Raw genomic sequence first — 25,767 nt, 5'->3', positions numbered from 1 at the left:
CAATTTTGGGTCCATGGCCTGGAAACTCCCCAGAACTTAATCCCATTGAGAACTTGTGGTCAGTCCTCAAGAGGCAGGTGGACAAACAAAAACCAATTAATTCTGAGAAACTCAAAGAAGCGATTATGAAAGAATGGGTTAGAATGGGAAAGAATGGGTATCAGTCAGAATTTGGCCCAGAAGTTGACTGAGAGCATGCCCAGTCGAATTGCAGAGGTCCTGAAAAAGAAGGGCCAACACTGCAAATACTGACTCTTTGCATACATCTCATGTTATTGTCAATAAAAGCCTTTGAAACATATAAAAATGCTTATAATTATATTTCAGTACATCACATAAACAACTGAAACAAAGATCTAAAAGCAGTTTAGCAGCAAACTTTGTAAAAACTAATATTTTTGACAGTCTCAAAACTTTTGGCCAGGACTGTACCTGCACTGCCACCTTCTGTCTGGCCTTCCACTGCCACCTGTACATGCACTGCCACCTTCAGTCTGTCCTTCCCCTGACACCAGTACCTACACTGACACCTTCAGTCTGTCCTTCCCCTGACACCTGTACCTACACTGACACCTTCAGTCTGTCCTTCCCCTGACACCAGTACCTGCACTGCCACCTTCTTTCTAGCCTTCCCCTGACACCAGTACCTGCACTGCAACCTTCAGTCTGTCCTTCCCCTGACACCTGTACCTACACTGACACCTTCACTCTGTCCTTCCCCTGACACCAGTACCTGCACTGCCACCTTCAGTCTGTCCTTCCACTGACACCTGTACATGCACTGCCACCTTCAGTCTGTCCTTCCCCTGACACCAGTACCTACACTGACACCTTCAGTCTGTCCTTCCCCTGACACCTGTACCTACACTGACACCTTCAGTCTGTCCTTCCCCTGACACCAGTACCTGCACTGCCACCTTCTTTCTAGCCTTCCCCTGACACCAGTACCTGCACTGCCACCTTCAGTCTGTCCTTCCCCTGACACCTGTACCTACACTGACACCTTCACTCTGTCCTTCCCCTGACACCAGTACCTGCACTGCCACCTTCAGTCTGTCCTTCCCCTGACACCAGTACCTGCACTGCCACCTTCAGTCTGTCCTTCCCCTGACACCTGTACCTACACTGACACCTTCAGTCTGTCCTTCCCCTGACACCAGTACCTGCATTGACACATTCTGTCTGTCCTTCCACTGACACCTGTACATGCACTGACACCTTCTGTCTGTGCTTCCCCTGACAGCAGTACCTGCAGTACCCCTTCTGTTTGGCCTTCCCCTAACACTTGTACCTGCATTGCCACCTTCTGTCTGGTCTTCCCCTGACACCTGTACCTGCACTGCCACCTTCTGTCTGGTCTTCCCCTGACACCTGTACCTGCACTGCCACCTTATGTATGGCCTTCCCCTAACACCTGTACATGTACTGCCACCTTCTGTCTGACCTTCCCCTGACACCTGTACCTGCACCGCCACCTTCTGTCTGTCCTTTCACTGACACCAGTACATGCACTGCCACCTTCTTTCTGACCTTCCACTGACACCTGTACCTGCACAGCCACCTTCTGTCTGACCTTCCACTGATACCTGTACCTGCACTGTCACCTTCTGTCTGGCCTTCCCCTTGACACCTGTATCTGCACTGCCACCTTCTGTCTGGCCTTCCCCTGACACCAGTACCTGCACTGCCACCTTCTGTCTGGCCTTCCTCTGACACCTGTACATGCACTGCCACCTTCTGTCTGGCCTTCCCCTGACACCAGTATCTGCACTGCAAACCTTCTGTCTGGCCTTCTTCTGACATGTACATGCACTGCAACCTTCTGTCTGGCCTTCCTCTGACACCTGTACATGCACTGCAACCTTCTGTCTGGCCTTCCTCTGACACCTGTACCTGCACTGCCACCTTCTGTCTGGCCTTCCTCTGACACATGTAACTGCACTGCTACCTTCTGTCTGGCCTTCCCATGACACCTGTACCTGCACTGCCACCTTCTGTCTGGCCTTCCTCTGACACATGTACTTGCACTGCTACCTTCTGTCTGGCCTTCCCCTGACACCAGTACCTGCACTGCAACCTTCTGTCTGGCCTTCCTCTGACACCTTTACCTGCACTGACACCTTTTGTCTAGCCTTCCTCTTACACCTGTACCTGCACTGCCACCTTCTGTCTCTCCTTCACCTGACACATGTATCTGCACTGCCACCTTCTGTCTGTCCTTCCCCTGACACCAGTACCTGCACTGCCACCTTCAGTCTGTCCTTCCCCTGACACCTGTACCTACACTGACACCTTCAGTCTGTCCTTCCCCTGACACCAGTACCTGCATTGACACATTCTGTCTGTCCTTCCACTGACACCTGTACATGCACTGACACCTTCTGTCTGTGCTTCCCCTGACAGCAGTACCTGCAGTACCCCTTCTGTTTGGCCTTCCCCTAACACTTGTACCTGCATTGCCACCTTCTGTCTGGTCTTCCCCTGACACCTGTACCTGCACTGCCACCTTCTGTCTGGTCTTCCCCTGACACCTGTACCTGCACTGCCACCTTATGTATGGCCTTCCCCTAACACCTGTACATGTACTGCCACCTTCTGTCTGACCTTCCCCTGACACCTGTACCTGCACCGCCACCTTCTGTCTGTCCTTTCACTGACACCAGTACATGCACTGCCACCTTCTTTCTGACCTTCCACTGACACCTGTACCTGCACAGCCACCTTCTGTCTGACCTTCCACTGATACCTGTACCTGCACTGTCACCTTCTGTCTGGCCTTCCCCTTGACACCTGTATCTGCACTGCCACCTTCTGTCTGGCCTTCCCCTGACACCAGTACCTGCACTGCCACCTTCTGTCTGGCCTTCCTCTGACACCTGTACATGCACTGCCACCTTCTGTCTGGCCTTCCCCTGACACCAGTATCTGCACTGCAAACCTTCTGTCTGGCCTTCTTCTGACATGTACATGCACTGCAACCTTCTGTCTGGCCTTCCTCTGACACCTGTACATGCACTGCAACCTTCTGTCTGGCCTTCCTCTGACACCTGTACCTGCACTGCCACCTTCTGTCTGGCCTTCCTCTGACACATGTAACTGCACTGCTACCTTCTGTCTGGCCTTCCCATGACACCTGTACCTGCACTGCCACCTTCTGTCTGGCCTTCCTCTGACACATGTACTTGCACTGCTACCTTCTGTCTGGCCTTCCCCTGACACCAGTACCTGCACTGCAACCTTCTGTCTGGCCTTCCTCTGACACCTTTACCTGCACTGACACCTTTTGTCTAGCCTTCCTCTTACACCTGTACCTGCACTGCCACCTTCTGTCTCTCCTTCACCTGACACATGTATCTGCACTGCCACCTTCTGTCTGTCCTTCCCCTGACACCTGTACCTGCACTGCCACCTTCTGCCTGGCCTTCCTCTGACACCTGTACCTGCACTGCCACCTTTTGTCTAGCCTTCCCCTTACACCTGTACCTGCACTGCCACCTTCTGTCTAGTCTTCCCCTGACATCTGTACCTGCACTGCTACCTTCTATCTGGCCTTCCTCTGACACCTGTACTTGCACTGCCACCTTCTGCCTGGCCTTCCTCTGACACCTGTACTTGCACTGCCACCTGCTGCCTGGCCTTCCCCTGGCACCTGTAATGGCACTGCCACCTTCTGCCTGACCTTCCCCTAACGCCTGTACCTGCACTGACACCTGCCTGGTTTTCCCCTGACACTTGTACCTGCACTGCCACCTTCTGTCTGGCCTTCCCCTAACACCTGTACCTGCGTTGACACCTTCTGCCTGGCATTCCCCTGACATCTGTACCTGCACTGCTACCTTCTGTCTGGCCTTCCCCTGACACCTTTACCTGCACTGCCACCTTCTGCCTGGCCTTCCTCTGACACCTGTACTTGCACTGCCACCTTCTGTCTGTCCTTCCCCTGACACCTGTACCTTCACTGCCACCTTCTGTCTGGTTTTCCTCTGACACCTGTACCTGCACTGCCACTTTCTGTCTGACCTTCTTCTGACACCTGTACCTGCACTGCCACCCTCTGCCTGGCCTTCCCCTGACACCTTTACCTGCACTGCCACCTTTTGTCTAGCCTTCCCCTGACACCTGTACCTGCACTGCCACCCTCTGCCTGGCCTTCCTCTGACACGTACCTGCACTGCTACCTTCTGTCTGGCCTTTCCCTGACACCAATACCACTTTCTGTCTGGCCTTCCTCTGACACCTTTACCTGCACTGCCACCTTTTGTCTAGCCTTCCCCTGACACCTGTACCTGCACTGCCACCTTCTGCCTGGCCTTCCTCTGACACCTGTACCTGCACTGCCACCTTCTGCCTGGCCTTCCCCTGACACCTGCACTGCCACTTTCTGTCTGACCTTCTTCTGACACCTTTTGTCTAGCCTTCCCCTGACACCTGTACCTGCACTGCCACCTTCTGATTGGCCTTCCTCTGACACCTGTACCTGCACTGCCACCTTCTGTCTGGCCTTCATCTGACACCTTTACCTGCACTGCCACCTTTTGTCTAGCCTTCCCCTGACACATGTACCTGTACTGCCACCCTCTGCCTGACCTTATTCTGACACCTGTACCTGCACTGCCACCTGCTGTCTGGCCTTACCCTGACACCTGTACCTGCACTGCCACCTGCGGTCTGGCCTTCCCCTGACACCTGTACCTGCACTGCCACCCTCTGCCTGGCCTTCCCCTGACACCTGTACCTGCACTGCCACCTTCTGCCTGGCCTTCCACTTTCACCTGTACCTGCACTGCAACCTTCTGTCTGGCCTTCCACTTTCACCTGTACCTGCACTGCAACCTTCTGTCTGGCCTTCCTCTGACACCTGTACTTGCACTACCACCTTCTGCCTGGACCTCATTTGACACCTGTACTTGCACTGCCACCTTCTGTCTGTCCTTCCCCTGACACCTGCACTGCCACCTTCTGTCTTGCCTTCCTCTGACACCTGTATCTGCACTGCCACCCTTTTCCTGGCCTTCCTCTGACACCTGTACCTGCACTGCCACCTTCTGCCTGGCTTTTATTTGACACCTGTACTTGCACTGCCGCCTTCTGCCTGTCCTTTTCCTGACACCTGCACTGCTACTTTCTGTCTTGCCTTCCTCTGACACCTGTACCTACCCTGCCACCCTCTGTCTGGCCTTCCCCTGACACCTGTACCTGCCCTGCCACCTTCTGTCTGGCCTTCCTCTGACACATGTACAGTGGTGTGAAAAACTGTTTGCTCCCTTCCTGATTTCTTATTCTTATTCTTTTGCATGTTTGTCACACTTAAATGTTTCTGCTCATCAAAAACCGTTAACTATTAGTCAAAGATAACATAATTGAACACAAAATGCAGTTTTAAATTATGGTTTTTATTATTTAGTGAGAAAAAAAACTCAAAACCTACATGGCCCTGTGTGAAAAAGAAATTGCCCCCTGAACCTAATAACTGGTTGGGCCAATAACTGCAATCAAGCGTTTGCGATAACTTGCAACAAGTCTTTTACAGCGCTCTGGAGGAATTTTGGCCTACTAATCTTTGCAGAATTGTTGTAATTCAGCTTTATTTGAGGGTTTTCTAGCATGAACTGCCCTTTTAAGGTCATGCCACAACATCTCAATAGGATTCAGGTCATGCCACAACATCTCAATAGGATTCAGGTCAGGGCTTTGACTAGGCCACTCCAAAGTCTCCATTTTGTTTTTCTTCAGCCATTCAGAGGTGGATTTGCTGGTGTGTTTTGGGTCATTGTCCTGCTGCAGCACCCAAGATCGCTTCAGGTTGAGTTGACGAACAGATGGCCGGACATTCTCCTTAAAGAGACTCTGTAACATGAAAACATCCCCTGGGGGGTACTCACCTCGGGTGGGGGAAGCCTCGGGATCCTAATGAGGCTTCCCACGCCGTCCTCTGTCCCACGGGGGTCTCGCCGCAGCCCTCCGAACAGCCGGCGACTGTGCCGACTGTCAGTTTAATATTTACCTTTGCTGGCTCCAGCGGGGGCGCTGTGGCGACTTTCGGCACGGAAATAGACGGAAATACCCGATCTCCGTCGGGTCCGCTCTACTGCGCAGGCGCCGGAAACTTGCGCCTGCGCAGTAGAGCAGACCCGACGGCGATCGGGTATTTCCGCCTACTTCGGCGCCGACAGCCATCAGAGCGCCTGCGCAGGAGCCAGGAAGGTAAATATTGCGTCACCGCTGTACGGAGGGCTACAGCGAGACCCCCGAGGGACGCAGGACGGCGTGGGAAGCCTCATTAGGATCCTGAGGCTTCCCCCACCCGAGGTGAGTACCCCCCAGGGGCTGTTTTGTCGTTACAGTTCCTCTTTAAGGATTTTTGGTAGACAGTAGAATTCATGGTTCCATCTATCACAGCAAGCCTTCCAGGTCCTGAAGCAGCAAAACAACCCCAGACCATCACACTACCACCACCATATTTTACTGTTGGTATGATGTTCTTTTGCTGAAATGCTGTGTTACTTCTACGCCAGATGTAACGGGACACGCACCTTCCAAAAAGTTCAACTTTTGTCTCGTCGGTCCACAAGGTATTTTCCCAAAAGTCTTGGCAATCATTGAGATGCTTTTTAGCAAAATTGAGAGGAGCCTTAATGTTCTTTTGCTTAAAAGTGGTTTCTGCCTTGGATATCTGCCATGCAGGCAGTTTTTGCCCAGTCTCTTTCTTATGGTGGAGTCGTGAACACTGACCTTAATTGAGGCAAGTGAGGCCTGCAGTTCTTTAGATGTTGTCCTGGGGTCTTTTGTGGCCTCTCGGATGAGTTTTCTCTGCGCTCTTGGGGTAATTTTGGTCGGCCAGCCACTCCTGGGAAGGTTCATCACTGTTCCATGTTTTTGCCATGTGTGGATAATGGCTCTCACTGTGGTTCGCTGGAGTCCCAAAGCTTTAGAAATGGCTTAATAACCTTTACCAGACTGATAGATCTCAATTACTTTTGTTCTCATTTGTTCCTGAATTTCTTTGAATCTTGGCATGATGTCTAGCTTTCGAGGTGCTTTTGGTCTACTTCTCTGTGTCAGATAGCTCCTATTTAAGTGATTTCTTGATTGAAACAGGTGTGGCAGTAATCAGGCCTGGAGGTGACTACAGAAATTGAACTCAGGTGTGATAAACCACAGTTAAGTTATTTTTTTAACAAGGGGGGCAATCACTTTTTCACACAGGTCCATGTAGATTTGGAGGTTTTTTTCTCACTAAATAATAAAAACCATCATTTAAAACTGCATTTTGTGTTCAATTATGTTATCTTTGACTAATAGTTAACAGTTTTTGATGAGCAGAAACATTTAAGTGTGACAAACATGCAAAAGAATAAGAAATCAGGAAGGGGCAAATAGTTTTTCACACCACTGTATCTGCAATGCCACCCTCTGCCTGGCCTTCCTCTGACATCTGTACATACACTACTACCTTCTGCCTGGCATTCCTCTGCCACCTTCTATCTAGTCTTCCACTGACATCTGTACCTGCATGGCTACCTTCTGTCTGGCCTTCCCATGACACCTCTACCTGCACTGCCACCTTTTGCCTGGCCTTCCTCTGACACCTGTACCTGCAATGCCACCCTCTGCCTGGCCTTCCCCTTACACATGTACCTGCAATGCCACCCTCTGCCTGGCCTTTCCCTTACACATGTACCTGCACTGCCACTTTCTGCCTGACCTTCCCCTGACACCTGTACCTGCACTGCCACCTTCTGTCTAGCCCAGTGATCTGCAATCTTGCCTCTCTAGCATTGCAGTAGTCTGACAGCCACAGTCATGATTCATAAAGGCAAATGCATTGTGGGACTTGTAGTTCCTTAACAGAGAGCCAAGTTTGCAGATCACTGGTCTAGCCTGTCCCTGCACTTCCACCTTTTGTCTGGCCTTCCCCTTACACCTGTACCTGCACTGCCACCTACTGTCTGGGCTGTCCCTGCACTGCCATTTTTTACTACTTCTCCTCTTGTCACCTGTCTACTGACCCCTTTCACTAACCTTTAGACTTCTTTACGGCTGCCCTTGGTTTGATTCTTTTCCTCCCTCCATTATTGCAGTCATGGCGGACTCTCTGGCCACAGGACCGAGGCGGCAGTTTCCACGGATGAGCAAATCTATTGCTTCCACCCAGCTGCAGGTGCTCGCCTTTGACTCAGGTCGGTCGATGAAAGTGGTTAATGAAAGTGTTTTTGTTTGTATTTTTTGCCTCCATTACACTGATTGCTTGTTTGCCTATCAATTTTGACAACAGAAGCGGAGGTCCCACAATGCAATGGGAGCTTACCATCCTTGATCCTGTATGGGCGTTGCAGTTTGATATTTACATCATGGGTGAATATTTATCAGCCTTGTAGTGTAATTTTCACCACTCGTTGACACAGGAAGTTAATCTATTGCACATACAGTATATCCACCGTCAATATAAACCCCTACAAACCACAAGCATTGAAAGGCATATGGAGGCAGCTGTTACTGACTGCTAGCTCAACTGTAGTTCCAGTCCTCTGGTTCTGATACCTTTGGCCCAGATCAGGGGTTCCAACTCTGCATACTTTTTTAGGTCCTTACTTGGACACTACTGGAACAAACAGTTCTGGATGACAGCCGTGGAACTGGCCTTTTTGAGTAGTAGAGAAAGCTGGGGGTGGGCTGTGAGGTAGAGCACGTGGTTGCTGCCCTCTCGGGAGTTCTGCAGAGGTCAGCATGCATCATGGGTAATTACCTGACCTGTCAGCTGCTCTGAGACTGCTCTTCTGCTGCCTCAGCTCCTCTTGCTATGTCTAAAACTATGTGTCACGTGTTGAAGGCCTTATATAACCATTGTTCCTGTGGATGGAGCAGGACATGGCCTGGAACTGTGATGGAAAAAATATTTGAGGCACGTTTATGGAGGCTCTATAATTGGAGCTCCTAAACTCTATACTACCTGCCATTATTATTACCACATGGCCAGGGGGGAGGCCATGTCACTGGTGACCAGAGGGGAGGCCATGTCACTGGTTATCACATCACCAGAGTGGAGGCTGTGTGGCTATGGTTACCACATGATCGGAGTGGAGGCCATGTCCTTATGGTTACCACATGTCTGGAGGGGATGCTGTGACACTGGTTATCACGTGACCAGAGGGGAGGCTGTACCACTATGGTTACCACATGACTGGAGGGGAGGTAGTGTCACTATGGTTACCACATGACTAGCGGGGAGGCCGTATCACTATGGTTACCACATGACCAGAAGGAAGACCGTATCACTATGGTTACTGCATGGCCAGAGGGTAGATGGTTTCACTTTGGTTACCACATGCCTGGAGGGGAGACCGGGTCACTTGGTTACCACGTGTGATAGGCTGTATCGCTGTGGTTACGGCATGACCGGGGGGAGGGGGGGTAGCTTATGCCACTATGGCCATCACGTGACCAGAGGGGAGGCCGTGTCACTATGGTTACCGCATGACTGGAGGGTAGGTTGTGTCACTATGGGTTCCAGATGACTGGAAGGAATGCTGTGTGACTATGGTTGTCACCTGAATGGATGAAAGGCCGTTTCACTATGGTTATCACGTGACAAGAGGGTAGCTTGTGTTATTATAGTTACCACATGAGTGTAGGGGAGGTTGTGTCACTATAGTTACCAGATGACTGTGGTACTCAAGTGACACAAGCATTACTAGTGGTAATGCGTGTTGCCATAGCAACACCTGTTCTACTCAAGTACCAATAATAGCATAAATCGCGGTATAAACTAATGGTTACCGTATTTTCCGCCGTATAAGACGCGCTTTTTCTCCCCCAAAAATTCAGAGAATCCCTGACTTACGAGAGTCAGCCGATACGGACCGCAAGCCGCCGCCACATCGGGGATTCCCGGCATTAGTTTGCTGTGTGGTCTGCTCTCCCTTTCCCATGTAATTAGTGTGGCGGCATGTATGTATCAGTGTTGCCACCCGTATCACTGCCTGGCTTCCCGTTTGGTCCACTTCCCCATTCTCCCCTCACCACTTTGTGTCCGGTCCCCTCTACGCTTATGTGCGTCCCCCCTCCCTGCTTGTGTGTGCGCTCCCCCCGGGTATCAGCATAGCGGCAGTCTTACTTACTCCGGCCGCTCTCCGGGAATGCAGACCTGGTCTCCCCTCTGTCGCTCCTCTAGTGATGGCTTCACCGGTGACGCGTATTGCAGAAGGGAGAGCGGCTGGAGTAAGTAAAACTGCCACTATGCTGATACCCGGGGATAGCGCACACACAAGCAGGGAGGGGGACGCACATAATCGTAGAGAGGGGAGAATGGGGAAGTGGACCACATGGGAAGCCAGGCAGTGATACGGGTGGCAACACTGATACATACATGCCGCCACACTAATTACATGGGAAACGGGGGAGTAGACCACACAGGGAGCTGGGGACCACACTGGAGATACTTAAAGGCACATTGGGGACACCTGAGGATACATTAGGGACACATGGGGACACCTGGGGGCCACACTGAGAACACATAAGGGCACGTGGGGGACACCTGAGGACACGTGAGGGACACCTGAGGACACGTGGGGGACACCTGAGGACCAGTGGGGACACCTGAGGACACGTGCGGGACACCTGAGGACCACACTGAGGACAGGCAGTGATACAGGTGGCAACACAGATATATACATGCCGCCACACTAATTACACGGGAAACGCGGGAGTGAACCACACAGGGAGCTGGGGACCACACTGGAGATACCTAAATGCACATGGGGGATACCTGAGGACACATGAGGGTCACCTGAGAACCACACTGAGGACACCTAAGGGCACATGGGGGACACCTGAGGACACATGGGGGGAAGTGATTTCCCCCGCTTTTTCTGCCCACCAACAGAGCTCTCTGTTGGTGGGCTCTGATCCCCGCTGGACTGTTTATTTTTCTACAAATATTTATTGCTTTTATTTTTAAATATATTTTGGTATTTTTTTTTCTACTGCATTCCCTCCGTCCCACCCCCGCCAGCCAATCAATCACTGTGATTGGCTGTCTTAGGCATGAGCCTGCCAGGGGGACAGCCGTGTCATACAGCTGTCCCCAGTACAGAACTGCCTTAGATCGCAGCGCTGTACGGAGTATATTAGTCTCCTAGTGGTGATCGCTGCTGGGAGACTCTCCGTCATTCAAGCTGAGATGCATGCGCATCGGCGCGCGCAATCTGGCTGGTATCTTACTATTTTGGCAGTTAGACTTAGTAACTGCCCTTCTGGAGATGCTTTTGAAAACAAAGAAAACCTTGAGAATCCCCCAAGAGAAGATTGACTAGTTGAAAACTTGTCAGTTCTGTCCGATTTTGTTATCTGTCGAATAACTTTTTTTTGTTATAGAGGATTTTTAAGCAATCCGCAGCGGAGCACCTCTACGCATGAGTTAGGTGGTTGTGACGGCCCAGTACGATTGCCCTGCTGGGTTTTCACTGGCACGTTTATCTACATACACAGGAGACAGATGCTGAACATGAGGTGCCCCCTTATATACAGGCATTAGGACATCTATGCGTCGCTTTGTTCAGAAGAACAGAACCGCATTGTCCTAGTTTGCAGACATGGTGGCCGGGAGGAGAGATGGAAAGTTTGTCTGGCTCAGGGCACACGCTGTAGTTTTAGCAGAACCTGCATTCATTAAAAACAATTCCTGCCTTTCTGTCAGACTTTGTGCTCTTTGGGTGACTGCATCTCTTACTTAGTGAGGCTGCCAGCGGCGGAGCATCATCCCAGGAGAACTCCTTCAAAGCTCTCTGACGCAGTGGCCAGGGGGCGTCGCTCACACCCAGAAAGCGTCAGAGCTGTACACTTGTACCCAATATACTCCGCTTTGCTGGCTGCTGACTGGATATGGAGATGAGAGAGGGAGGCAGCTCATGGATCAGTCATCAAAATAGGGTTGATTTATTATATAGATATACAAAAAATAATAATCTATGTAGAGTTGGGCTTTAATATGAGTTCATGCAAAAAGTTCTCTTAATCAGCGCTCTCAAGGGTAATGCCTTTGCCTCCACCAACACCCTTCATTCACTGAGTCACAGTATCTGTTGGACCACTACTACAAAAACCATGCACCTATATACAGTACATATAGATATCACCTCTTCAAATCACCACATATCAGGGTTTACCTAAGGGCAATAAAATAGTTCATAGCGCAACTTGTATGATAAAACCAAGTGTCCATTCAAGTTTTGCACTTATTTCCACATATAAAATTTAGCATGATGTTCTTGATGAGTCACGCGATTAGTGACAAAACCGGTAGGGAGGAGCCTCTAATGGCACTACAGATAACCAGGAACCATGGAATAGAGAAGACAGGTGTCGGGGATGCCAATGTGGGTGGCGTGACCGGGAGACTGGGCGGGGAAAAGCACGCTGACAAACTCAATGCCTGATTTTAAACGCAGAAGAGTGTAAGTGGTACTTCTTAATGTGTTTTACCAATTTTTATGCTCTTATGGGAATAACTAGTTTCTTTTATTGCTGAGTATTTTTAAAGGTAACCAGAGGTGAGAGTTTTATATGGAGGCTGCCTTATTTCTTTCCTTTTAAACAATACTAGTTGCCTGGCAGTCCTTCTGATCCTCTGCCTCTAATGCTTTTAGCCAAAGACCCTGAACAAGAATGCAGCAGATCATGTACTCTGATTCAGCAGGACTCAGGATTTTGAGACTACTTATGCCAGAATATCAACAGGGCTGCCAGGCAACTGGCGTTGTTTACAAGGTAATAAATATGGCAGCCTCCATATCACTCTGACCTCGGGTTGCCTTTAAGGTGGTAATATATATTCAGGGGGTGTGCACTGGGAATATAGCAGATTTTTCTTGTTTAATATGAATTCATCTGTGAATTAAGAATTATGCTACATCAGTTATTTCCAAACTCCAGGGTGTGTTTGGATGTTTCTGGTCATATTACATCATCTGTTAACATTCTACACTAGAGGGAGACGTCTGGTATGGTTCCAAGGACCTTCCAGAAATGATAAAGCACATGAAAGACACAGGAGCCCCTTTATAGTGCAGTAGTTAGAACTGACAGGTGTGGGTCGCACGACTGGCAACCACAGTGCTGAGCAGGTGTTGAAATCCTGCACTCCCTCAGGTCTTTAGTCTTCAGCTGTGGATGGGGCTCTCCCTTGGAAAGAATTTTCGGGAACTGATCCCAAGGGCTCTACACAAAGTGAACCCGAGGTTAGAGGGATACAGAGGCTGCCATATTTATTTCCTTCTAAACAATACCAGTTGCCTGGCTGTCCTGTTGGTCTATTTTGCTGCAGTAGTGCCTGAATCACACCAGAAACAGGCATGCAGCTAATCTTGTCAGATCTGAAAATAATGCCATAAAACATCTGATCTGCTGCATGCTTGTTCAGGGTATATGGCTAAAGTATGAGAGGCAGAGGATAAGCAGGGTTGCCAGGCAACTGGTATTGTTTAAAAGGAAATAAATATGGCAGCCTCCACATACCTCTCACCTCGAGTGCACTTTAAAGCCCCCTGAGATAACTTTGGAGGGAATGGGGATGTACACTGGGATGTGAGGGCAGCCAGTAATGATACAATTTGCTGAATGATCGTTTACAAACTATTCTTCGTATGAACGGCTAAAAATGATCATTTGGGACCACTAATGGACAAGAATGTCCTAACCAAATCTACCGATTGTGTCAGATACAGCAACACCCGTCTTCTGGCCGTTTCAGATCGCTGTGTGTAGAAGGCTTCACAGCATGCGGGAGGGGAGGATGATTTCCATTTGTGAAGGGTGATAATTGCTGAGCAGGCGCTGGGAACTCCCTCCTCGCACAGATCAGTCATCACCTGCGAGACGCTATGCTATGAAGGTGTCGCTGGCGAGAGATTTAATGCCTGTAATATGCTCGCTGTACAGGCCGCCTCCCCTTATCCTTGAGATTGCATCGTATAATTTCACTTCTCACATGTAGGCGAGACCCATTAGCGTGGAAGAACTAACTTACCACCGCTGCAGAGTGTACCGCTAGAGCCACTCCTCTCCACCGTGCCCCAGTCAGCTAGAGTATGGCTGGTGGACCTGAACTCAGAACTTCCTCTCCGCTCTAAAAGATAAGCAACTGCATAATCGCCTTTAAAGTGAACCCGAGGTGAGAGTGATATGGAGGTTGCAATGTTTACTTTCTTTTAAAGGATACCAGAACTGACATGTGACATGATGAGATAGACGTGTATGTACAGTGCCTAGCACACAAATAACTATGCTGTGTTGCTTTTTTTCTTTCTCTGCCTCAAAGAGTTAAATGTCAGGTATGTAAGTGGCTGACTCAGACAGGAAGTGACTACAGTGCTGACTCTCACTGATAAGAAATTCCAACTGTAACACTTTCATAGCAGAAAATGGCTTCTGAGAGCAGGAAAGAGATAAAAAGGACAATAGTTCATAGATTATAGCTCTGGCATACTTCAATGAATGTGTCATTGAGCAAAAACAATAAAACAGTTAAAACTTAAAAAGTAGATTTAAGCATAAACTAAAACTATGGAATATCTTAAAAAGTCATTTTTAGGAGAAGGAAGATAGATACAATCGTTTATTTCATTTATTTTCGCTTCGGGTGCTCTTTAACCACCTTAGCGGTATGGACGAGCTCAGCTCGTCCATTACCGCCAGAGGGTGCCGCTCAGGCCCTGCTGGGCCGATTTACATGAAATAAAGAGCAGCACACGCAGCCGGCACTTTGCCAGCCGCGTGTGCTGCCCGATCGCCGCCGCTCTGCGGCGATCCGCCGCGAGCAGCGGCGAAAGAGGGTCCCCCCAGCCGCCTGAGCCCTGCGCAGCCGGAACAAATAGTTCCGGCCAGCGCTAAGGGCTGGATCGGAGGCGGCAGACGTCAGGACGTCGGCTGACGTCCATGACGTCACTCCGCTCGTCGCTATGGCGACGATCTAAGCAAAACAAGGAAGGCCGCTCATTGCGGCCTTCCTTGTTTATTCCGGGCGCCGGAGGCGATCAGAAGAACGCCTCCGGAGCGCCATCTAGTGGGCTTTCATGCAGCCAACTTTCAGTTGGCTGCATGAAATATTTTTTTTTTTATTTAAAAAAAACCCTCATGCAGCTGCCCTGGCGATCTTAATAGAACGCCACCAGTTGCCAGGCAGACCTGCTGATCTTCCATGTATGAGTAGTGTATAAATCGCATCCCAGATACAAGCATGCAGCTAATCATGTCGGATTTGTCATAGACATCTGATGTGCTGCATGCTGGTTCTGTGTCCATGGCTTCAAGTATTAGAGGCAGAGGATCAGCAGGTCTGCCTTGAAAGAAAAACATTTCTATTTTATAGCTTACAGAACTCCTGCAATAAATCTGCAGTGTGTCTACTTCCTGCTTTCATGAAAGCAAGGAATGGGTTAACATCCTGTGTTTTTACAAATTAGCTGCTCTGCCGAGGCTGCCGAGATTCCTGAGCTGACACAGCTGAGAGATCAAATTACACTTGTGCTTAGTCACAGTTGAGGGGGGCATTAGACAGGCTAAACTCTCTAAATACATACAGGGTGCATTTCTCTGTTTTCCTTCTGTCCTGTGCAAGAGTTCCGGTCCACTCTAAAGGGCCCAGTTACCCTGCTGCCGTTGTTGTGTCTGATTACGCTGCCTGTGGATTTGCGCTGCCCCACATGCGCAGTAGAAGACTGTGCGGCCACATTTCCTATTGAATGATGCTGCTGGTGGTAAAATACTAAATATCTCCGCTCCCACACCTCTCACACTCCCCAAATTTTCAGGGTAGGGAGGGAACCCCCAGAACGACCTCTATGCCAAATTGCAGCCCCCGAGACCCGCTGGTTCCCGAGATAGGTTTCTGTAATCTATCTCCTGAACCAGTGGGTCTCGGGGGCTGCAATTTGGCATAGAGGTTGTTCGGGGGGTCCCCTCCCTACCCTGAAAATTTGGGGAGTGTGAGAGGTGTGGGAGCGGAGATATTTAGTATTTTACCACCAGCAGCATCATTAACTTCACACTGAGCATGCGCGATACTCGGTGTGGAAGGAAGCTTTCGGGCAGCACAATCAGACATTACACCGGCATAGTGTGATAGTGTGGCAAAGCTACATTGACACTGTTAATGAATGAGTTAACAAGCTAAAGAGAGCAATGGGTCTTTATACTGTGGCCATCTAACTAACAGAGTCTTTGTGCACCCTGTATGTATTTCGAGAGTTTAGCCTGTTTTTTTTCCTAATTCCTAATTCCCCCTCATCTGTGACTGATCACAAGTGTAATATGATCTCTCAGCTGTGCCAGCTCAGGAATCTCCTCTGCCATGGCAGAGCAGCTAATTTGTAAACACATGATGTTAACCCTAAGCCTGCTTCCATGAAAGCAGGCAGTAGACACGCTGCAGATTTATTGCAGGATTTGTATCAACTGTAACAAATAAAATGTTTTTCTGTAAAGGTTATTATGCTGTTGCTTATCTTTTAGAGCAGAGAGGAAGTTCTGAGTTCAGGTTCGCTTTAAAAATTCCAGCAAAGTGTCTTCTTACTCATTGTTAACATTATAGGTATGAGACTCCTGTTCTAAACCCTGATCAAGACTGATCCAAATGCCCTTCTCAATAAAACCTAACCTTTCAAGCATCTACAGTCCTGGCGAGATCTTCAGCCTTTTCTTGCCTTAGTAAATTCACAGCTTTATTTTCCACATCTGCAGTAATTGTTAGCCTCTGCAGCCAATCACAGTCTTTGTTTGGAACACTAATGGGCGGCTGTGCATTTAGGTACACAAAAGCCATGTAAGCAACCTGAAGTAATATTTGCGATTATCCTTAGTTCTATCTACAGCTATCTAATCAGTAGCTGTAAATATGCACAGCGGGGACGCAGTGCACGTATGTATTGTTCAGCCGACAGCTGGGCACAGGGTGAGACGAAAGACAGCTCTCCCTGCTCCTGCTGGAACTCAGGGCTAAGTTAAATACTATTCCCCCTCCGAGTCATAGCAATTCGGGAGGGGGGGGGGGGCACACGTCATTTAGGGTCAGGCTATTGGCGACACTCATAAATACAGTGATTTGGGAGAAATACTCCTGCATTACTATAGCCGTAATTAGCCGTAATTAACATTAAGGTCTATGATGGCGCCCAAGTTAGGTGAGTTGCGGATCAGGCTGCGAGATGACCTGCCTCACACAATGCTGTGTGCGCATACTTACAACTGTCACCTACTGCGCTCTTGATGGGAGAGTGGAGATGGCGCAAGGGACTCTGTGGAACACTGGAGGGGGGGAACAAAGGAATGCAGACACTGCACAGTTTCACCTTAAAGCGGGATTGTCAGACATAAAATCAAATTCCATTGATACCCACTGCTCTGTGTTTATTATGCAGTCTGCAACCTGACCCTGCATTGCAAGCATCTCAATATAATCATTGGTGTTTCTGCTGTAATAAATCTTATCTCAGTCATCCTGGTTCTCTTTGGAACATTGCCAACAGAAGGAAGCTTGTTATATCCCCTACCTCATTCCTGCTCCTCACTGGTTGGCTGAGAGCAGTTCAGTGTGATAGTAGGCTTGGAAGGGAGAAGCTGCTGAAAGACAGTCTATGCTGTGCTCAGCATAGAGCAAGCTAGATATGACAGGGCAGCTTCTAGGAGAAAAAAAAATAAAGGAGGAAACGACATCTGGATTGGTTTCAGTCAGAGGCAGTAAAGATGGAAAATGCCTGGAACCGTTTTTTCTTTATTTACTATGTAAAATTCACTGGAATAAAAAAGTGGACTGTACAATACATATGTTATGTAAGTAGAACAGGTATTTACTTATATTTGTTTTTCCCCTGGGATAGTATGGCTGCCACTCCTGCTTTAAATTGGAGCTGAATGCAATGCACCACTTCTGTTGTCGTGTACCCTGTTGTCATAAATGCCGTTCTGGTTATTTTCTTCTGCTTTGTGTATTTGCAGGAGGTTACTACAGCAAGAGGGCAGTGCAGAGGAAGGATGCCAGGCCCGGAGGACGGGAGATTCAGAGGATACCGGTAGGCACCGGGCACTAGGCCATCTCTGTGGTATATGTTGTGTCCATCTTCGTTTGGTCACATGACCAGAAGCAGCGACGTATAACAGGCTCTAAGAATCTGGAGAGCAGTGTGTGGTTTCTTATGAATCAGATCTCGCCAGCCTCCTTCAGAGATCAGAAGTGAAATTAACAGTAGATAGCTGCTTGAAATCCCTGCCCCATTCCCAGCATGAAGCAGATACAGGGCCTGCCTTTTGGCAGAACTCACAATGCCTTCCACTAGATGGCAGTATTTGGACTAAGAACAGTGTGATCATGTGGATCTATAATTGACCAGTCTGGGCATGTGGCTGCATTATCAATGAATTGTGTTCCAGTATATTAGGGATTAGCGAACTTAAAGAGAACCCAAGGTGAAAGGAAAATGTAAAAAATACTACCTGAACCAGGCCTTCTCCCTTAGTCCAACGATCCATTCCTTGCCGTCCTACGTCGCTCTGTTCATCCGGTGGGAGTAGTGATTGCAAATAGCTGGCTTCAATTAGTAGACAAAATGGATGGGGTTACCGCTCATCCAGCCGCCCTGCTAATGCCCTCCTATTGCCCTCCTCCCGCTCACATGCGGCACCGCCGGTTCCATACGTTTTTCCGCATTTGTAGAATAGCACACTGATGTTCTTACATTTGTGAGTCTTTCAGCCGATATTTGACCCATGCGCTCCATGCTTATCCTCTGTGTTCTGTTCCGCAGGCCTCTCTGATCAGCGAGTGGAAGGAGATGTTTAAGACGCAGCCCCGTGTGAGATGCCCCAGTTCTGGCTGCTGGTTGGAGTTCCCCAGCGTCTACGGGCTGAAGCAGCACTACCAGAGATGCCAGGGGGTACGGCCTAATCCAGCGGGGGGATGGGAAAGGAAGTACATCACTGAGATCCCTGGGTTTCTCCCATCATATTTTCGTTGTCCCATACATAAGTGCCGCCAACATATTTATAATCTCTTCGTCACCTATTGACTTGCATTACTTCTACCACAGCTCTGTCGCCGTGAAAGTCCAACGGTAAAGCGCTGTTGACTTTGCAGCAGGTCGGGCACTTCCATCACGTTGTGTGTGTGGCTTGCATTGTCGCTGCGTTACCCTGCAGTGAAACCGTAACTCAATGCACACTTGCAAGCCAAGTGTAAAGGGTCCTTAAAGTGTACCTGAGATCAGTATACTTTACTTTTTATACCCGTTTGGCCGCAATCAGCCCTGGTTGCGTCAGTCGAGCTCCACTGCGCATGTGCTTATAGCCGTGCATGTGCAGAAGACCCTGACTGGTGCAACTGACCCAGATTACTGGGGCTGATTATGGCCGAATGGAGGCACCAGGGAGGATGGCAAGGGACGCAGCGGTGCTCATGGGACTGGGGGAAGCCCCAGGTGAGAATAAAATCTTTTTTTTTTTACTACTGATCTCAGGTTTAACCAGTTCAGCCTTAAGTCGTTTTTCACCTAATGCAATGCAATTTTCACCTCCCATTCATTCGCCAATAACTTTATCACTACTTCTCACAATGAATTGATCTATAACTTTTTTTTTTCACCACCAATTAGGCTTTCTTTGGGTGGTACATTTTGCTAAGACTTATTTTTTTCTAAATGCTTTTTAATGGGAATATTAAGAAAAAAATTTAAAAAAATTCATCATTTCTCAGTTTTCGGCCAGTATAGCTTTAAAATAATATATATGCTACCATAATTAAAACCCATGTATTTTATTTGCCCATTTGTCCCGGTTATTACACCATTTAAATGATGCCCCTATCTTAAAGGGACTCTGAGCTCTACTAAAAATAAAAAGTTTCACTTACCTTGGGCCTTCTCCAGCCCACCATAGGCGGTGAAGTCCCCCGGCGTCCTCCTGGCTCCTCTCCGTGTGCGGTCTACTGCCCCCCCCCGTTACCGGCAACACCCAACGCACGCATCATCACGCCGGCCACTTCGCGTCATCATGGCGGCCGGCGTGACAGCATGTGCGGACCTGTCACACTGGCTGCCGTGATGACGCAAAGCGGCCGTGATGACACGGTGCATCATTAACCAGGAAGAGCTGGCCTGTCGCCGGTAACGGGGGGGGGGGGGGGACGCACACAGAGAAGAGCCACTACATTACTGTTGGCATGTGATGTAGCTGCTGCATGCTTTTTTGGTAGTTGGAAACAGCTATTTCCCACAATGCAACAAGGTTCACAGACAGGAAACTGCCAGGAGTACCACGGTCCTCAGAGTTTTTTGTGGGAGGGGTTTCACCACAATATCAGTCATACAGCGCCCCCTGATGGTCTGTTTGTGAAAAGGAATAGATTTCTCATGTAAAAGGGGTATCAGCTACTGATTGGGATAAAGTTAAATTCTTGGTCGGAGTTTCTCTTTAAGAACAGATTCAGGTTAAGAATGAACATACAGTCCCTATCTCGTTCGTTAACCGGGGACTACCTGTACCACTTTTATGGTAATTTTCTTGGTTAAGCATCAGAAGCCCTTCCTATATCTATATTGCCCCTCCCTCCAGTGATGCAGAATTCTCAGAAACAACCATTGCTCAGTGATGCACTGGACAGGACTAAATATGTCACCATGTGATACATTTTAGGATGTAAATCAAGGAGAAGAAAGATTTTACAGTGGGCAAACACTGACTACATAAATGAGCACAAAAGGACGTGACCAAGGGTAACTTACTCAGGTGTGGTCTATCCTGAGTTGCCGGGGCGCAATCCTCCAGTGGTTCACCACTCCAGCTCCAGCAGCACAATATAGATAAGGAGGCACACAACAGGCTTAGTAACTTGCGCTTATCAAATCTCTAGCAAATACACAACATGTTTTGGGGTAATCCCCTTCACCAGGTGTACAAGCTCACCCAGAAACACAGTGCTTTAATAGATGAATAAGGTGTATCCCCCTAAAAGGACAGCCTCTTCCTTGATCAGCTGACTAATGACATCATATCCCACACCAACAGTTCATCCCCTTGAAGTCCAATTTTTTGTAAAGTCCCTACTTCCTACAAAGGAAAAAGTACACAGGGCACTATATTTAAAGTCTACCCATTGAACCTGATCACATATCAATATTGCTAGATTCCACTGGGTTACATTTGTGGTTACAAGCCTGGGCTGAAGGCCTGCAACACCCCAGTGGCCAGACATTATTTTGATCGTGGCCACAGGGTGTCGCAGTTCGCTGGCTGGTGCTGGACCACATCCCACCACTTTATTGAGGAGGTGATAGAGGAAAAAGCTTGTTGCAGAAGGAGGCGAGGTGGATGCGGAGATAAGATACGATAGCCCCAAGGACCCTGTGGTGATTCTCTGCCTCTAATACTTTTAGCCATAGATCCTGAACAAGCATGCAGCAGATCAGGTGTTTCTGACATTATTGTCAGATATGACAAGATTAGCTGCATGCTTGCTTCAGCTGTAATTCAGACATTACAGCATCCAAATAGATCAGCAGGGTTGCCAGGCAACTGGTATTGCTTAAAAGGAAATAAATATGGTAGCCTCCATATTCTTCTCACTTCAGATTCTGTTTACAGTGACAGGAGAAGTGCACGAGTTGCTCAGGCAGTGAAGTATAACAGCCAGCAGTGTGAGGCAGCCATGTTGCTTTTCTCCTCTTGTGGTGCTGCCGATTCCTCACACGCTGTCTTTCTGTCTCCAGGCTGCGCTATCATCCTCCATGGTGCTCTCCTGTCCTCACTGCGAAGCCGTGTTCGCCTCCAAGCCTCAGCTGCAGAAACATCTGAACTGGAACCACCCACAGGAGGAGGAGAGGCGGGAGAGCAGGCCGCGATCACCAGCCGTCCCTAGCAGGGCGAAAGAGAGGTGCAATGGGTATTCTAACCAAGCAATGTTCTTCATAATCGCCGCTGTTGTCTGTTTATTGCTTGTAATGCTGCTGTTGCTGCTGTCTTTTACTATCATTTGGACCCCTTTTTTTTTTTTTTTTTTTTTTTTTGGTTCTTGGCCGATCCTTGGCCAATGTCGTTCGTTCCCGAATAAACACGGTTTAGAGCGTGTATGAAGGATGCTACTAAAGTTAACTAAAATTCTAAATGCCACATACAGTACAGGCAAGTCCATAAATATTAGGACATCGACACAATTCTAACATTTTTGGCTCTATACACAACCAGAATGGATTTGAAATGAAATGAACACGATGTGCTTTAGCTGCATACTGTCATCTTTAATTTGAGGGTATTACAGTTTGCATATGTGCCTCCCACTTGTTAAGGGAGGCTCATAGCCATCTAGTGTTGCTGGCTAATAGCTCTGTAGGTATGTGGGGTTTACAGAATGACCGTTTTTTTGATAGTTGTCCTTTAAGGTGGCCATACATGGTACAATTTTTCATTTTTTTTCGATTAGATAATTTAGTTTGATTATTCCCTTAGATCGAATATAAAGATTTTTCCAGCATGTCCGATCTGATTTTTCTCGAAAAAACTGGATAATCGTTCAAATTTCTTGATTGAAAAAAAAATATTTTTAACTTTCATTCGATTCGATCTAAAGAGACTCTGAAGTCTCATTTAACTGCTTTTTCCTTATAATCCTGTTCAGCATGATTGCCCCACTAGATTCGCTGCATTCCCGCTGCAGATGAATGATTTGTAGCCATGGAATAGATCAGCAAAGTTCTATGACTTTGCTGGTCGCAGATTGTGCTGCCCTGGAGGGGCAAAGCTTTGAGCTGTAGCTCTGCCTCTCCGCAATCAATCTCCGCCTCCTCCCCACCACTCTCAGTGAAAGAAGACTGTGAGGGGCGGGGAGTGGCGGCGATCAGCAGGGATTGACTGCGGAGGAGGCAGGGCTACAGCTCAAAGCTCTGCCTCCTCCAGGAAGAAAAGCCCTGCGAAGCCCGGGATGTTTGCAGGACTGTTAGAAGGCAATAAATCATTCATCTGCCGCGGGGATGCGGCAAATCTAGTGGGGCATTTCTGTAGAACAGGATTATATGAAAAAAGCAGGTAAAAAATTAGACTTCAGAGTCTCTTTAAGGGGTTACCGGATTGTCTTCCCTACAAAACAAAAACTCCTCCATAGGTTGCCCAGTTACAAAAGGATCCCCCATTTTTAGAAGGTCCCATTTCCAAATGTTACAAACGGATAACTTTACTATCCTGTCAGGAGTTTGTCTTCTTATACCGATCTTTCTGCTGCTTACAGTGCTGTGAAACGAGGAGGCCAGACACACAGGCCGTCTCACCGGACGTCAGCGCCTCCCCCGAAGGAGAACGGAGAGATGTCATATGCCAAGGACATCGACAAGCAGGGGGACGCCTGTCTGTCTGACGAGGACCCGGAGCGCATGAGGCATAGTAAGGCGGGCGGGGCTTAAAGAGGCAGCAGCTGAGCTGTAGCCAAGACACGTGAGAGGAAAACTGGAGAGACATGGAGCGGCTGCCTAGAGCGACATATCAGGAGGAATCGTCCGCTGATTGGATGTTTTATACAATCGCTCCAGTTTTGCTTGCACCACCCATTATAAATCTACTTCATTGTTTGTGAACTTCCTAAAGGTGCCCATTAAAGTGGACCTGAACTCTTGCACAGGACATAAGAAAAACGGAGAAATCCACCCTGTATGTTTTAGAGAGTTTAGCCTGTTGAATTCCCCCTCATCTGTGCCCAATCAAAAATGTAATTTGATCTCTCAGCTGAGTCAGCTGGCTGCCTTGGCAGAGCAGCTAATTTGTAAACACAGGATGTTAACAATATGGCTGCTTCCATGAAAGCAGGAAGTAGACACACTGCAGATTTATTACAGGATTTGTATCAGCTGTAACAAAGAATAGTTTTTCTTCAAAGGTTATTATGCTGTTACTAATCTTTTACAGCAGAGAGGAAGTTCTGAGTTCAGGTCCGCTTTAATGTTACAATATTCTCCTCAGATGCGATAATTCGATCAGATTTGCAGGATCGTAAGTAATCGGAAGGTAATTATGCTCCCTTAAATGGGAAAATTATGACACTTTCTGTCTTCAGAGACGATTGTAAAATCCAACATTTCCGATTGACAAAATTCTGTATTCCGATCGACCACAAAATAGTTTCATTCTGTGTAGTTTTCGGTAAAATTCAGTTGTGATCAAATTATTGTGTCTGAGGAAAATATTGTACCGTTAATGACTAATGATACAATCTTACCACTTCTATGTAATATGATCGACTACCTAAAGTATACTTCTACTACATAGATTTGGAAAGATTGTATGGTCAAGATTGTATCGTTAGTGGGCACCTATGCTTGCCAATAGATCTGCACTAATCTGTATTATACTATTGTTCTGTCTGGTGTAATACTACTCTGTTCTAGTTTACCTTATACTATTATACTCTACTGTACAATACTACACTCTACTATGCTATAATGTTCTGCTTTATTTTGCCCTGTGCTATACTATACTGTTTAATATCATTTTCTTGTACCTTCTGTGCTATACAGTTGCCCTTAAAGAGACACTGAAGTCTCTTTTTTTTACCTTATTTTTGGCAGAACTAGTTATTATGGTCCAGAAATAGCCCTGCAAAGTTCCACGACTTTGCAGGTCGCAGATCGCAGATTTTGCTGCCCAGAGGAGGCAGAGCTGTGTGCAGTAGCTCTGCCTCTTATCCAGTTAATCTCCGCCTCTCCCCGCCCCTCTCAGTGAAAGTAGACTGAGAGGGGCGGGGAGAGGCGGAGATTGACTGGAGAGGAGGCAGAGCTACTGCGCACAGCTCTGCCTCCTCCGGGCAGCAAAATCTGCAAGCCCTGGAAATTTGCATGGCTATTTCTGGGCCATAAATCACTCGTTCTGCTGCGGGGATGCGGCAAATCAGCTTGGAATTTAATGCTGAAGAGGACTTTATAAGAAAATAAGGTAAAAAAAAGAGACTTCAGTAATCAACTTTTTTCTTCTAATAGATCTCAAACATCTAGTGATGTGTGGACAGATCGACCAAGAGTCATATTTCTCTCTAATGGAATCTGATCAGACTGTTGGCTGCCCATACACTGCAGGCCCATTCCTAATCGGTTTCAGCATGAAATCTTTAAAGAATTGGCCTTGTGGCGCTGCCTCGCCTACTCCGTTGCTGTCCCCACAAATGTAAATGTCAACCCCCCCCCCGCCGCATTATGTCCACTGCCGCCGCTGGTATCCAGCTTTGCTTCTGCATTGAAGCCCCATGTGACTATCTGTGTGTGGCACGTGTGTGACATCACACACTCCCATGTGCAAAATGTGGCAGCCACATGGCGCGCCAGTGCAGAAGATGGAGGGCTGGACACTAGTGGCGACAGCAGACAGGTAAAGTGATTTTATTGCACTGGGAGCACATTTACATTTGGGGGAACAACAGCCAGGCGTTACTTTGCGCTTAACGCTTGTCCCAATATCGGAAATTGTCATAGTGTATGGGTACCTTTACTTTATAGTCCAACTAGGTCCCGACTGGAGAGAAACTGTCACTTCAGGTATCCACTAATGATCCAATCTTTTTTTGTCCAATCTTACCATTTGTATGTAATATGAAGGACTACCTATAGTATCTGTTCATAGTATATTCGCTCAGTTTACCCTTCCACTGCATAAATGTGGTAAGATTTGACAAAAAAGATTGGATCATTAGTGGTCACCATGACATAGCTGAATATTGAACTCTTTCAGGCAGAAAAAGTAGAAAAGGAACAC

At 48.0% G+C, this 25,767-nt stretch overlaps 1 protein-coding gene across 4 annotated transcripts in view; it reads left to right on the top strand.

Moving 5' to 3' along the window:
* The window catches only part of ZNF512B (zinc finger protein 512B), a 64,545-nt gene that overhangs the window by 4,939 nt on the left and 33,839 nt on the right, over nucleotides 1-25,767 (top strand). For 2 of the 4 annotated variants that reach the window (XM_068262779.1, XM_068262781.1), the window contains exons 2-6: nucleotides 8,082-8,180; nucleotides 17,989-18,062; nucleotides 18,795-18,923; nucleotides 21,750-21,922; nucleotides 23,261-23,412. In XM_068262779.1, the coding sequence (XP_068118880.1) occupies nucleotides 8,082-8,180; nucleotides 17,989-18,062; nucleotides 18,795-18,923; nucleotides 21,750-21,922; nucleotides 23,261-23,412 (627 nt within the window). Of the gene's footprint in view, nucleotides 1-8,081; nucleotides 8,181-8,279; nucleotides 8,356-17,988; nucleotides 18,063-18,794; nucleotides 18,924-21,749; nucleotides 21,923-23,260; nucleotides 23,413-25,767 lie in introns of those variants that run through there. The other 2 variants (XM_068262780.1, XM_068262782.1) reach the window with 2 other exon arrangements.

Source organism: Hyperolius riggenbachi, chromosome 12 (genome assembly GCF_040937935.1).
Source record: "Hyperolius riggenbachi isolate aHypRig1 chromosome 12, aHypRig1.pri, whole genome shotgun sequence".
Classification (NCBI taxonomy): domain Eukaryota; kingdom Metazoa; phylum Chordata; class Amphibia; order Anura; family Hyperoliidae; genus Hyperolius; species Hyperolius riggenbachi.
Note: the sequence above shows the minus strand (reverse complement) of the source record. Positions and strands in the feature narration are given on the sequence as shown.